General features: G+C 34.0%; 1 protein-coding gene across 1 annotated transcript in view; it reads right to left on the bottom strand.

The window, feature by feature from the left end:
- Positions 1-318: 318 nt before the first annotated feature.
- CIP2A (cellular inhibitor of PP2A) overlaps positions 319-16,160 on the bottom strand; it is a 31,344-nt gene continuing 15,502 nt past the window's right edge. The window contains exons 12-21 of the mRNA XM_082394667.1: positions 15,394-15,493; positions 13,772-13,890; positions 11,413-11,608; positions 10,875-10,949; positions 10,670-10,780; positions 9,142-9,338; positions 7,002-7,115; positions 6,668-6,750; positions 5,789-5,928; positions 319-4,727 (exon numbers count right to left, since the gene is read on the bottom strand). Coding sequence (XP_082250793.1) covers positions 4,557-4,727; positions 5,789-5,928; positions 6,668-6,750; positions 7,002-7,115; positions 9,142-9,338; positions 10,670-10,780; positions 10,875-10,949; positions 11,413-11,608; positions 13,772-13,890; positions 15,394-15,493 — 1,306 coding nt within the window. The 3' untranslated portion in view covers positions 319-4,556. The remainder of the gene's footprint in view (positions 4,728-5,788; positions 5,929-6,667; positions 6,751-7,001; positions 7,116-9,141; positions 9,339-10,669; positions 10,781-10,874; positions 10,950-11,412; positions 11,609-13,771; positions 13,891-15,393; positions 15,494-16,160) is intronic.

Raw genomic sequence — 16,160 nt, forward strand, 5'->3', positions numbered from 1 at the left:
TAAAAATAAAATAAACCATCTACCTTTTAAAGGCATAGGTCATTTTTTTTGTTCATCTTAATTATTTCTTCAAAATTTATTATCTTGAGTGTAAACTCAGTGAATGCTAAAAATATACAATCAGTTTCTTAACTCAAAATATTTATCATTACAGGTAACATGCATTTAATATTTTTTGGAGATCATTGAGAGAGCCAAGGCCAAGTGACTGAAACAAATAGAATCTTACAATCTAAATGAGCAATTGTCAAATTAGGGAGCTTGGGAAGGAAGATAATATCAAAAGGGCTCTGTGGTTTGAAAAAATATTCAATATGCTTAACATATGTATTATTTATTTTCTCAAATTACAGAAAGCAAACCTCAAAATTCTTGGCTTATGAGACTATGCAAACAAAAAAGTACATACTCTATTAATTGTAAAACTGTAAGCACTGTATTTTGTCAATGATGTAACAGATAATTCAATTTAGACTGTTATGCCCAGTATATCATAGTATTAACAAAATGTTCAATAGTCCATTAAAAAAGTAAAAGAAAATAACCACTTGGCAACCACCTGAGTAATAACTGATCCAAGCGAGAATCATCAATGGACACTAAAGCTAGTAGGCAAAAGTTGGAAGAAACAGGATATTTGCAGTATCTTCCCACAAGTTACTTATTATTTCCAGAAGGAAAAATAGTAATGCTACATTGAAGGCACTACTTTGTGTGTCTTATTGTGTGCAGATAGGTAAATATATTATGATGTTGAAAGCCAGGGTATTTCTATATACTTGTTTAAAGCAAAAACCACAACATTGTTTTGGAGGTCAATAATGTACATACTTATACATGTCAACCACAGCATAAAGGATGAGGATAAGAGAATCCACACAGTGGTCAGGTTTCTACATTTTATGTTAAGTAGTACAATATTAACTCCAAGTGGACTGTGAAAGTTAAGGACTTACTTGTCAAAACAGGTAAAAAAGCAAGACCCAACTACATACTGTCTACAAGTCATGCATTTTATAAGACACAGGTTAAAAGTAGATTAAAAAAAAAAAGATATACCAGGCCAACAGAAAACATAAAAAGGCTATATTAATATCAAATAAAATAGATGTGAAGACAAAGATTACCAAAGATAAAGTGATACATTTCTTAATGATAAAAGGGTCAAATTAATCAGTAAGATATAACATTTAATAGCAAAGTTTCAACTGCTTTTGTAAATAAAATTTTATCAGAACACAGCCATGCCCATTTATTTACGTACTGCGGACGGCTACTTTCATGCTACAATTGCAGAGTTAAGTAGTTGTAAGAGAGACCGTATGTCTCACGAAACCTAAAGTATTTCGAAACCTAAAATATTTACTACCTGGCCCTTTACAGAAAATGTATGCTGATTTCTGCAAAGGAATTAAGTCACACACAGGACATGTGTTTTATCCAACAGTAGGCAAGTCAAAAGCAAAGTAGTAAGTACGATTCATAACTATTTGAAAAGAGGAAAAGAAAAAAATCAAAGTAAAATAGGGTTATGTATTTCAGTGACTATACCTTGATTAGAGGTACCTATAACATATAAGAATGAGCCTCAAGTAGAAGTTGAAATTCAGTTACATTTTCATTTAACTAACAGTCCTAACTCAAGATAGAACCTCACTATATCTTTAACATAAATAACTAGTTTTTGCAACATATAATAAAGAAAACTAAAAGGGCACTAATCTGACAATTTTCCCCCAAAACACAGCATTAAGTTTTAATGAGCATTTTTTTTCTGCCCTGACATGAAATAGATGACAGTTTAGTATAAATCCAATCAGCCATGGAAACTCTATTTGTTCAAGTAGCAAGTGTAAACAGTATAAGGAAGTGTGTTAATGTACACTTGGATTCAAACTCTTTATAGCAAAATTCTTAGAGAATATGAACAATTCTAATATAATGATGCATTTACTTAGTTTTGTATTCCCCATTAAGAAATGGGAATACACACATAGAAATCATTTGTAAAACTCTGACAATGGTAGTGACTCAAACTTGCTTAAAATAAAATTTTTTACAAAAGAAGAAAAAATACACACATTTACACATGCACACTTGTTTTTCTGATCTGAGGTACACAGAACCAAAAAGCAAAAAAAAAAAAAAAAGGTAGCCAACACACTAAGGTTAAGAAAAACAACACAACAGGAACAATATGAAAGATGCTACGAGAGACAGACTATGAAAAAAGAGAAGTGAAGATGGATGACAGTACTCACCTTTAAAACTGAAATATGGCTTTTCTTCTTCAGGGAGAAGAGATTAACAGGTTAAAACTACTATATTAAAGAAAGGCTGAAAAACATATGGAGTCTCTGCCTATATAGGTCTTTAAGAATAGGCAAACTGAGTGGCTTAAATAAATGCATACTTGCAAGAATGGCTAGATCTGCACTGTCCAGTAGGATGGCAATTAAAGTTAAAATTAAAAATTCAATTATTCCACTGCACTAGACACATTTTAAGTGCTCAGCAGCCACATGTGGCTAAAGGCTATGGTACTGGACAGTGTAGATAGAGAACATTTCCATCACCACAAAAAGTTCAACTGGGCAGCCCTTGGCTAGGCTCAGTGTCTTGAGATGTCTAAACTGTAAAGTTAGCTTGATTTTCCCTAGAACTTTTTGGTTCATTTATGTATTTATTTTATAGAATTTTTGGTTTTTATCTTACAGGGCCTTTTGTTCTTCAGTCATATCTATCCATTTCAACATTTTTTTTCATATTAAATTGAAAATGCATGCAGTTTCAAAAAGAAACAGAATGTACCCCTTATGGAAAGAGTAGCAATTTAAAATGTGTTACACAACACAATGCTTTTTAAAAAATTTGCAGAACTGTACAAAATGTATACAAATATACAGAACTATTAGTTTGATATTATTTAATGTAATTAGTGAATTATAAAAATATATTTTCTAAATATAAATTCAGATATACTATGGTTGAAAAATAGAAGTAAATCTAAGTTACCTAAGTCAAACAGAGATACAAATAGTGAAGAAAATACCAAGTAAAATCAATGGTTGTAATACCATAGCAATAAAATCAACCAAAATTTTTAATATAAAAACTCTTCTTAAACACTACTTAGAACATTTGATTCAAATGAAGAGTACTGAAAAATTCCCTTGTATTAAAGAAATACCTAAATAAGGACATTTAAGTCATGCTTTAAAATTAAACAGCCTAATTAAAAACTATGTAGGGGCTTCCCTGGTGGCGCAGTGGTTGAGGGTCTGCCTGCCAATGCAGGGGGTATGTGTTCGAGCCCTGGTCTGGGAAGATCCCATATGCCGCGGAGCAACTGGGCCCGTGAGCCACAATTGCTGAGCCTGCGCGTCTGGAGCCTGTGCTCCGCAACGTGAGAGGCCGCGATAGTGAGAGGCCCGCGCACCGCGATGAAGAGTGGCCCCCACTCGCCGCAACTAGAGAAAGCCCTAGCACAGAAACGAAGACCCAACACAACCATAAATACATTAATTAATTAATTAAAATAGCCATCTAAAAACAGTTATTTAAAAAAAAAAAACTATGTAAATGAAAGACAATATATCAAATGAAATTCACATCAGAATTAACAACAAATAATAAATTTCTGAATATGTGGCAAAGGTAGAATCCAAGTTATCTGTATGAAAATCGTAAGAAATTCATAAATATTGATAATTCTGTAAGTTACTACAGTTTTTTACGTGACAAACAATATAGTCACAATATATCAGCTATTTTCTAATTTTTATACATTATTTCTGCAAATATTCACTGCATGTTTAAAAAATTTAGAACTGATACCATGTATCTTACTACATTTTCAATGCAGTAATAAAGTTATTTTAGATTCACTGAGTGGGGATGAAGGGGGAATCAGATGAAGGTGATCAAAAGGTACACACTTCCAGTTATAAGACAAAGTACTAGAGATGTACAACATGATAAAGATAATTAACACTGTTTTCTTTACCTCATATATGAAAGCTGTTAAGGGAATAAATCCTAAGAGTTCTCATTACAAGGGAAAAAAACTTTTTTTCTGTTTCTTTGATGTTGTTTCTATGAGATGACAGATGTTCACTAAACCTACTGTGGTCACCATTTCATCATGTATGTAAGTCAAATTATTATGTTGTACACCTTAAACTCATACAGTACTGTGTGTTGATCATATCTCAATAAAAGTAGAAGGAAAAATACATTCACTGACATCTGATTTTAAAAATCTAATCACAAATGAGAATAAGTTAAACAAGCAGAAGAGAGTGGAAAGCAACTAAGGAAAAAGAAAACACCTTAGAAAAAACAATAATGGAGGCTAAGAATATTCTGAAGTAAAAACCAAAGAAAGCTTTAAGCAATAAAATCCAGAAACAAGAAGTAAAACTTTAAGACCAAATAAAAACATGTATCAGATCAGGTTCTTTACTAAATTAATAATTAGATAATAATTTGCTCTTGTTTTGGAGTCACAAATTACCTTTCCTACCCCACCTTCCCAGTAGATAAATACATAATATCTATATACTGAGATTCACAGTTTCTGGACTTATTTTCCCACCACTTAAACTGTGGATCATTGCTATCATATGAGAGTGTTTGTTCAACTCCTCTTGCTGAAGTTTCACCAGGGACTCTTTCTCTTCCAAACGACCTTCTAACTGAGCCTTCTGAACTTCTAGGGAGGAAGCCTAAAAAAGGGGCATGGGGGAGAGAAATTGAAGAAAACAAACAACTTAGCGTGTTTTCTCTTCACAGAAACATGCTTTAAGATGTCCTTTGTTTTTATTTGTAAGACAACCATATCAAAAGATACATTACGATATGTATTATATTTTAGTTAACAATTATATGGTAAGTTTAAGATCAGTAGTTGATAAACAATATAATACAAATTGGGGAGACACGTTCAATTTGTCTTTTTAAGTCAATACTAGCAGCTGGACTTTTGCAGAAAATACTACATATTATTATTTAGAATTACTATTAAGATAAACACATTAAGGCAGAACCAGGATATCTGTAAATGTGGAATTAAATTTTATGCCTCTTCTGTCACTTATGCTCTATAGTTGTTCAGTCTTTTTAATCTTGGTCTGTTCTCATCTTCCTGGTGGTAGATGGTCCAGAAAGCACTATTCATGGCTACCACACTCAAGCAATCATGATAATGTAGAAAGAGCAATGACCTTAGAACATATAAGACTACTGTTTCACTTAGCTATGTGACTAACCCTGAGCAAGTAACTTAACCCAAGATTCCGTTTCATTTGTAGGATGAAAATATTTATTAATACTTATATAGTAATATATTTGTTAAAGGGAGGAAGATTAAGAAAAACATTTCAAAGAGTCCTATGTAAACTATAAAGTTCTAAACAAATACGAACTACAATTATTGTTATCACCATCCCTATAAGTAGAGAGATGCAGCTATATACATATATACAGGTAGCTACCTGTATGTGACATTAAGAACTGGGAACCCCTTTCTGTATCCTTTGCCCCCTTTAAAGCAGCAAGTGCTGTAACAAAGTATACATTTAATTAATGTGTAATAATTTTAGGAAATACAAGTTTTCACACTGTGAGAGCCCTCATAACAAACAACTGTCAAATCACTTTGAGATTCTAATATTATCTTCTAAGCAAAATTACTAAAGAAACAGAACATTAATTTATCCAAATTCACCTTTTTCACAAAATAAGACTTTTTCATTTCACTGCAAATGAGAATGCAACAGATTCTTACCTTAATGCTCAATTCTTTTCTTATTTGATCTGTTCTATTTAACTCTTTTCTAAGGACACCAATGGCTTCTTCTTTATCTTCCGTTTCTCTTTTTAAGACTTCAATCTTTTCTTCTTGTACTTTTATTTTTTGTGCCAGGTCTTAAAACAAACAAACAGTCAGCTTTGTACTCAAAGGTCCTATACTGACATTACCCTGAAAAGGTTTAGAAGCTATTATGTTATATAAGAGCAAAAAAGAGACAACTAGAAAGAAGAAGAACATCTTGCTAGAAATAAAAGTTACACAGTACTTGATGAATAAAAAACACCATGAAACTCTTCTCCTATGCCAGTATTCTACAGAAAATGCCAAATCTCCATGTCTTTCCCTCTTCCTCTGTTCTAAACACAATATATAGTAATGAGGGGAAGGACAATCCTCAGAGTTAAGGGTTAGAAAAGAAAGGGCAAGAGAAAACTATGAAAAATTATATAGGTAGATGTCTGTGCTCTAAGTCAAGTGAGTTAGAACAAAAATGTTTTTATGGATCATTTCAGAACTACTACCATTAAGAAGCTAGTAACTAAAAGTTACCTAGCACTGCCACCTGCTGTTACATTCTTTAAAAAATTTTTATTTTTAAAAAGGGCAATCATTTCCAATAACTCCTAGATTTCAAAAAAATGTATTGCTTTTTCAATTTGATCAATCTAACTAAACTACTTTGTAAAATGTTATGGAAAGAAAAGGAGAGCTGTTTAAGATGTGATTTAAGGTTTAAAAAAATGAGAGAAGTAGAAAATAATGAAACAGCAAACTAAAAACCACTCATGCTTTGATTTTCTTCCAACACAAGATATGTTAAAATATAGACAATTTGTTAAATAAGCTACTTACTTGCTAGCTTACATTCTCTGTCTACCAGTTGGTTCTGTAATTCTTTTCTCTGTTCTTCTTTCTCTATTAGATGGGCAATAGTTCTGAAGTTATAAAACAATACAGAAGAAAACATCAGTGAATCATATCATTTCTTTTTCTCACCAACAAGTATTTTAAGAGGAAATTCCGAAGAATGGTAATCACCCTTAACTTCTGCCAAATATGCACTTTATATCTACAATAAGTAATAATTCCATTAAGTTTATCTATAAAAAGCAATGTTCTATATACAGGGAATCATTTTGTTTTTGAAAAATCCAAAATAATTAGAATAAAGAACTAGAGATTTTACTTTTCATTTTGTTGCTTGAGTGACTCATTCAACTTTTTCACACTCTCAATTTGTTTATTTAGAGAATCACACGTGACCTGTAAATTTTTGTTCTTCTTCTCAGCAGTTTCATGCCTGAAAAGACAAGGAGATGAGGTGATATTTTTATGGAGGAACACATATGATGGAGAAAAGAAACTCAGTGTCTTCTTTACCATTTCTTCTTATCAAATTGCATATACTGCAGGAAGAGGAGGAAGGTTGCATGAACAAGCGGGACATAAACAGAGTTAGATAACTTTAAAAGATATTAAAGATATGTTTTGGCTGACTGAGGAGGTAAAAATTACTATGAAGTGGAAACATGTGGGGCTTTAACGTCATATTTATGGATGAAGAGCTTCATTTACAGATAACGTTGCATTACATAATTTGCTATAAAATACATGCCTCTATCTTTATAGTTAAGTCCAGAAACTGAAACACCCTCTATAAAAAGGATGACGTCTTTAAAAAAAATTAAACTTGCACCTTTCATCACTGGCCTCTTGGGCATAATATATGTTTAAGTAAAAATGTCAAATTAATGAATTAAGTAGTTGAGGATTCTAAATTTCTCTTGCCTCTATAGCTCTGCATCTTACAGTCCTGCTTATTTTTACCTGCAAGGTAACCACATAAAAGAATCCTTTCCAAAGTAATACTTTGACACCTAACTATCTTAAGCATAAAATGTTCTCTTCATGCCTCTAACTACAAAGACAAACAAACTCGTGGCACTGGCCAAATGTGGCCAGTAAAGTGTTTTACTAGTCCCATACAGAGTTTTTAAAATTATGAATTTGAATGCCTTTAGATATTCCTACCATTACAAATGACCTTCCCCAGCCAGCTTCATTTATTTGTTACTCACCTGGCCCCTCAAGGCTGGAGTTTTACTTCTGGGCCCACCCCTCAATCACTGTCTGGAACATTAACAGGTCCTAGAAAGCCCATTTTCTCTTGGACCGCTGCCTACTTTCTCTTACACCCTGACTTAACACATATAGTCCACTTTATCGGGGCTGCCTCTAACAATCAGACTTCAGAAAAAGTTGTTGGGGGAAAATATCCTGTTTAAAAATCACCTTGTCCTCACAAATTTTCTAGATGCTGTACATTTTCCATCCTTCATTTTTATTGATGGGCAAATAGAATAAGCACACGGACCTTGCAAAGGTAAAAATTTCTACATCTCTACATTAATACCAGAGAAAGAACATTTTTTCAAATCTTAACCAGTCAAAGTATAAAGAAAAACAAGAAACAAGTTAACTAGAGTGTTTTTATTTTTATTGTTTGGTAGAAAGTACATAACTGTTCCTGGTCTTCCTTATAATTCATAAGTTTTAAAACTGGCTTAAAAGATAAAAAGTGTCAAGGGAAGGAAAAACGATCAATCGCATACTTTGTTAGTGGGTGGGCATATAAATCGGCATAGCCTTTTTGGAGGGAAATTTGGCAATCAATCAAAAATTTAAAAGCACTCACCCTTTAAACCAGCAGTTCACCTATAAGAATTTATTCTGCAGATACAGTCATACATATAAGTAAACTACATTCAAGGACATCAAAGAGAAATACTGACTACAAATTAAGAGGTGAGTTAAACACGAACACCCAAATTTCTATGCTATTAGGCTGAATTATATGACAACTGTTAATATTCAACCACTTTTGATCTGCAGAAATGGTTAATTCATATGGTTCAACCTGATATGAATTGTGACAACTAAGGTCATTCAACAATTATTTATGGAGTGTCTAACCATGTATCACGCACTGTTCTAGGCCCTAGGGATTTCTCAGTGAACAAAACGGACGAAACTTGTCCTTGAGGTGCTAACATCCCAGATGACTGATGATTCTATGAATAAAGGAAAGAAGTAGAGTCAACTGGAAAGAAACAGAGACACCTGTATTCTATTTCCAGCCGTGATACTGAGTTTGAGTAAGCAATACTTCATTGCACTATGACATAAGTTTCTTGCTAACTACTTACCTTATAGTGTCATCAGAATATATGAATACTCAGAATTGGATTTTAGGGACACAGAAGAGAAATGCCGTGTGTTCATTCTAGATTCTAACCTTACAGAGAAACTTTTACTTTATAATTTACCTCTGAAGAAGTTCCATGTAGGATTTTGTCAGTACTTCGTGTTCTTCAGCCACAGACTCTAACTTCCTATTATGTTGAAAGAGATGCTCAATATCACTCTGGGCTCTTTCTGATTCAACCTGCTGTGACTTCAGCAACACACCAAGCTCTTCATTTTTTCTCTCAACTTCTCTCAACATATTAGCAAGTGTCCGTGCCTAAAAGGAAATGGAATAGACTCTTACACTATCATTTACATAATATGCTCAGTTTCTACAATTTAAAAGATTTACCAAATAAATCTGTCTTATTGTCAATTTAATCATTAGGCCAGTCTAGAGGGGTAGAGGACAAGCTCTGCTCCCCAACATCAAGGGTGGAAGTGGGGTCATACAGTTTTCACACAGTGTGAGAAGTACTATAAAGAGGGCAGCACAGCGAGGGAGGATCACCAGAAGTGTGGGAAGGAGAAGACCAGAGAAAGCTTCCTGGGAAATGGAGGTATTAAAACTAAAATCTGAAGGATTATTAAAAGTTAAAGAAAGAGAGGAAAAGGTATTCCAGACACAGAAGAGCAAGTGCAAGGACAGAAAACAGAAAAGTACGTCAAGTTTCAGAAACTGCAGAGCAATCTAATATGTCTGACTGCAGAGAATGCAGTAAGTTCTAAGGAACTTAAACTCTCTTCTGAGCTAAACGGTGAGACACTGAAGGATATTCAGCACAGGGGCAATGGAACCAGAGGACTGCCTCAGGGATGACTGTGGAGGAAGAAGGGAGGGTAGATCTAAATACAGAAGAAAGATGCCTTTGACTGTATGTTGAGGGTGGCTGAGAGGAAGGAAAGGTAGGAAGACTAATCAGAGGCTCTGCTGTGATTCATGTGAAAAATGAAAAGAATCTGACCTGTAGCAAACAGTGGTAAGAATAGAGACAATGCAAAAAAAAGTAGTATTTAGAAGGTAGAATTCAACTGAACTTGGTGAATGACTAATTATAGAAGGTAAACTGTGTGATTTCCAGGTTTCTTGTCTGGAAAACTCTTAAGAACAGTAGAGGGAATACATAAGAAACAATACATTTTTTAAAAGGGAGGGTGATGAGTTCAGTATTGGTTCTGCTGAGTTTGAAGTATTTGATGTATATTTAAATGGAGCTACACAGGAGACATTTAGTGCTTGAGAAAAAGGATCTGGGCTCAGCATAAAAAATTGGGGGCATTAACATTCTGGTAATGACTGGAAACTATGAATCACCTAAATAAGGGAAAAGGGATTAGAACATAATCCTGGAAAACTCAACATTTAAGGGGTGAGTAGAAAAAAAGGATATAGGAAAAAAGTATCCATTAGGGTAGGAAAAAAAAATCAGAAGATAATTGTGTAACCAAAATTAAAGGGGAGACAGTTTCGAGACAGAGGGAGTAGTAGTTAACTGCTAAGGACAATTTACTTAAATCAGAATAATGAAAATAAAACTAGTATTTTGTACGTTTTATTTACTACATTTATTTTTTTACTAATCAGATGTGTCTTTATATTGTACACACCTCTGTCTCAGCTTGAGTTCTCTGACAGCGATATTGAGCGATTAGTCTATCAGCTTGTGCAAGGGCCAGAGCTTTTGCTTCCAAGAGATCTTGTAGCCTGCTTTCTTTGGACTGTAAGAAAACATATCATTAATCTTCATCATTTACTGGAAAACATCTCTTAAAGCTTAACTGTTACACATAATTAAAATAAGCTTGTACTCACGGCTAATGTGGATAGTTTCATCTCATATACATCCATTATGTCAGATATTTTCACATCATTATTCTGATCCTTTACCTGGGTTTTAATAGTTAAAAAATCAGAAATTGTTAACGCTCAACAAAATAAAAAAATAAATGCCTAATGTGAGACTAAATCACTGAAACTTAATGTCACATGAGGCAGGTCACAAACATTTCACTAACCTGGCTATTGCAGAAGAATATCTGGGTAAGATCTGATACGCTCGTGGGAATTTAAAGTATATTCAAGTCGGGGGTGGCGTGGGGGTGGTGGGAGGGTGGGCTGGTTCGGGGAGACGAAGGGAAGATGATAGCCATGTTAAAATGTGGGAATTTTATGACTGATTTTTTCCTCTTTCCAAACTTTCCAGGATACTGCTACTTTTTATAGTAAAAGATAAGGCTTCAATGATCAAATCTGCATCTAAAGTTGTTTAGATAAATGTTAGAATAAGGGTTGATATTTAGTTGGTATGTTCCAGGCAGAATCCTACTTATAATGTCTATTTATCACTCACCACAACTCCAGACTGAAGCTTCTCTATTAATTCCTCAATGTTCAATCCAGGAACTCTATCTTTCAAAAGTGGAGGAGTTAAACATTTTACTGATGTTGGAAAACTGTGATTTAATGATTGCAAAGGCATTCTTCTGGGCATATGTTCTGTTTCCTGTTGTCTATAGGTATTGTTTGCTGCTATACTTTCTCCAAGTCTGAATGGGAATCAAAAAAAGAGAAATAATTATATAAAAATATAGCAAAAGGCAGAGTTGGTACACAATTAGGGACTCATTGAGAATGGGTCTTTTGGGGAGTGTAAGTCTTCAAATATTTCTGAAATAATCCTGGAATCTATGATGAAGCAGGATTTGGGTAAATATCCTAAATTTGCCAGAGGAAACTCTTTTCTACTCACAACCCTTTATAATGACAACTCCACCTCTGGTTTGGAGGCATTAGAACTAGTTTCTGAGTGTGGATTACTTGTAAAAATTAAATACAAAGTTACTGGTATTGGTAAGAACATCCTTCTAACCATGGGCAACATCACCTGGCCTTTACTTTTTCCTTTGCCCTTCCCCTTTCTCAGTCAGTATGTTCTCACCAACCTGACTTCCATTCTGCCCCTGCCACTTATCCCATCTTGTTCCTGCCTCGGGGCCTTTGTACAAGTTGTTCCTTTACCTAGAACACTCTTCCCACTAGATCTGCATAGCACTGGCTCCTTCTTGTCATCAGGTCTCAGTTCAGACTCACTTCCTCGGGCCTTCCACCCATAGTGACATGCTCATTATGAAACATTTTGTAAACCTCATGACAGAAGGTCCCCTCATTTACTGCAATATTCAAAATGCCTAGAAGAAGGCCTGGCACAAGCTGGCCCTCACCTTATTTAAACATTTGTTAAATGTTTAAATAAAACAAACACACTCCAAAAAACCAACCTACACATCCACCTACCTACCCATCAAGTATATAAATGCACCTTATTAAACTAAGGTAATGTAAATATAGGCATAAATGGACATAAATAAAACAGCGTAAGTGGACATCTGAGATAGTGTCCAAAGAGAAAGTTATACAACACAAGACAGGGAGGGATGGCAAAGACATAGTGAAATGATAGGAAGGCTGCACATACAGAGACACTGGGTGAAACTCCACCTTTCAGTGAAGCTGAAGCTTTCTACTCTGAAGCGTGGGGGATTTTGCTTCATGTCAGATTACCACAGTTGAAGACGCAAGCTACCACAAAATAAAGCAGCCTCACAGACGTCTACCTTGTAACTTGAGAAGCTCTCTATTTATCCATTTAGTTGTTAAAAAATATGATAAAATGAAAGGAATTTCAATTACATGGTCTCTAGGTCGTGTTTTCCACAGTTCTTCATCTCTTAATTTATGACTACTTAAATTATTAATTCTGAAAAATGAGTTTGCTCAGTCAGTTAAAAGAAATAGCAGAGGTTGGCAAACTTTTTCTTAAAGGACAAGGTAGTTAAGTATTTTAGGTTTGAGGATCCACAGTCTCTGTTACAACTACCCAACCCTAACGTCATAGCATAAATGTAGATGTAGACAATACAGACAATATGCAAATGAATGGGTGTGGCTTTGTTCCAAAAAATTTTATTTATAAAAATAAGCTCTTGCCTGCTGTCTAGAGTTTGCTGACCCCTGGCATATAGGAATGTCTTACCACTTAACAACTGTCTCAGTTCATTCAAACCACTTCTGCAAATTCATTCATATAGACTACCTAAACTTATTAAAATTAAAGTAGAACCCTACTAGACATTTTGTCAACCATTTAGTTTACAGACAGCACTGAAAATCTGAATTTTTTTCAAACCTAATTGCAAATATTCTCTTAATGTTTAAAATAGATGAACATAGTAGATAATTCTGCCTGGCCATTATCCCACCTTCTGATAATAACAGATTTTTTTCTTTAGGAATCCCTTCCTTGGTAAATGACCCAGATCTGGTCAATGAAAGCGATACTTAGACTTATCACTCACACGGTTGGGAAAGAAAAACTCTTTGTATGGAGAAACTGAACTGGTAGGATGTAAGCTTAGCACAGAAGCTACTATGTTAATAAGAGGTGTTGAGACAGAGAGGCGTAGCATCTGGATAATACATTTAATCACCTGGATGGATCTAGCTATTCCCTAAGTGAGTATACATCTGGCTTTTTGAATTGTGGGAATCAAATTTTTTTTTAACTGAAGAACATTTTTCACTTGAAAAATTACTATTACAATGAAGTCTTCAATTCACGAATTTTCCAATCTATCTATATTCAGGACTACTGAAGAAACATGGCAGGGTATTCCAGCACAAGAGATACACTGCAAATGATTATAACTCACACTAACGCAGGAAAATCTGGCAGTGGAGCAGCTTCCAATAACATTCCCAATCCAGACTGTACTTGTTCTCTACTGTCTGATGTTAAAGCAAAAGCCAAGGGAGTAATCAGGCGAGGATCCTAAGTAAATCAGAAACCAGAAAATAAAAGGCAGAAAGAATAAATAACGTCAGGTCTTTAAGAGTAAGGTGAATAAATAGACCTAAATCATAAAATAATTCTAGGCAAATTCGAAAGTGTTTCTACCTGATGTTTGAATGTATTTATTAGTCTTTACCTTGTTATAACTGTCTATACAATCAATAGTAAGGTTGGCTTAAAAAAATCTGGCAAAGGTTTTGAATGCTTTATTGTGCCTATGAAAATCATGTCTTAAATACTTTGAGTAATTTAAATATCACCTACAACTGACTGATGTTTTGAGTTATTGTTTTATTTTTCTAGCTACCATTTAAAAGAAAAACTAGCTAGAAGAACAAATGGCTAATCATTTCCAAATTGAAGTAAAAAATAAAAGTAAAATTCAAATTAACTCAATAAAAAATTTTATTTTAGTGAATGTAACAATTATACTTTAAAGTATAAGTCCTTCATGTCAGTAAATTTTACATTAGTACTAAGCCTCAAATCATCTATTCTGAAAAAAAATTTTATTGACATAAAATCAGAGAAAAATATTAAACTATAAATCCTTTATAATTATAAACATTTTAGAATGTTAAGTGTTTTATAGGTACTCAAGTATAACCTAATGCCACAGAACTACAGAGATGGCTTTTATCTCCAAAACCCTCATGGTAACCCTTCATAACTCCTCCCATCAACAGGGATCATTATTTCTACTTTGTAGTCAAGAAAACTGGAGCTCAGAGAGGTGAAGTAACTTGCTCACGTCTGCACTGACTAAGAAATGGTGGAGTCAGCATCTGAATCCCCATCTCCTAAGCACTGTGCTCTCAAAGTGTATAAGTAGACCCTGCCTAAGGATCCAGTTTTGGCTTCTACCGTGTGTATACAGGCACTGGAGACATCTGTGGTATTATAGTAACTTAATTCACACGTTTGTTAAATATCTGTTATAAGCCAAGTTTTGTGGATATCAAGGCAAACATCTAGAGCTCTTATTCAGCTACTATTATTATTGAAATCTGTAAGTTAACTATTTTCTGCACACCTCTCTAATTTTATTATCACTCACAATCAAGTCCGTTTCTTCCAGGAGTCTCCCTCTTGTCTTAAAACCTTACCTCATCAACCCCAAACAAAAACAAACACCCCAGAACAAATACCACTCCCCCCTACCACAATGCCAATAGAAACAAATGAAGAAACCGGAAATATGACACAAAAAAGGAAAAGGCTGTGGAAGCTCCGCTATCATGAACATCCCATACATTAGAGTCAGGAGCACTTATGTTCAATTCCTGTGAAACTACGTAAAATAACCGTGTAGTGAGAATATTATAGTTATGTGAGACAATTAACAATTTTTAAACTTCCTTCCAATGGCCAGTTCTAAGAAAAACATTAATCTTCTAAAGATTAAGAATATTACAACAGAAACATATAATAGGAAACATTTATATATAAATCAACTTCAATATTTGAAGAGTTTAAACTCACCTGAAGGATTTTGTAGAAGCTTACTTCCATACCAGGAACCAACTGTTTAAGTTTGTTCATCAAATCAAGAGTTTTCAAAATTACATCAGCAGCAAGTTTGCTTTAAAAATAAGTCATATTTAACTTAGATAACTCAAAAATTGCTTAGAGCTTATTTCTGTCCATAAATCTAAAGAAAATAAAAACCCAAAACCTTTGTTCTTAAACCTCAAGAAGATTAAGCATTGGTTCTTAAGGGAAGAAAAAAATATCAGAGACCAACATCCTTATAACCCAAGATCCAAAGAGAACAAACTAGTATTAACAGTTTAAGTTTAGACAGTGTTTCTTTTTCTAATCTCAAATACCAACAGGCTTCAACTTTCTGCTTGAAATTACTAGCAGCATTGGCAACATGACTCATTTAATTCTTAGCCTTGTCACTAAAATATTAACAAGAGAGGGCAACCTTAGGCAATAAAGAATATCTAATATTTACTGAATGAATTATACTAAGCCGTTTTTCTCAGCCTTGTAATTGAAAAGGAGTACAAAAAAGTAAAAAGAGATAATTCTTGTTCTTGAGGAATGTAATTATTGACAGTTTTGACATTTATGGAAATTGGAACAAATCAGTGTTCAGCATTTAGCAGGTCCTCAGCAAAGACTTGTTAGATGGACTTAATTCATGGGGGAGAAGAGGGATAAAATAATCTCATTACTATCAGTGAAAATCCACATTTAACCATAAGCCTTTACATGCTAAAGAAGAAGAGTTGTCTTTGTTA

Source organism: Balaenoptera borealis (genome assembly GCF_965194805.1).
Source record: "Balaenoptera borealis genome assembly, chromosome: 5".
Classification (NCBI taxonomy): domain Eukaryota; kingdom Metazoa; phylum Chordata; class Mammalia; order Artiodactyla; family Balaenopteridae; genus Balaenoptera; species Balaenoptera borealis.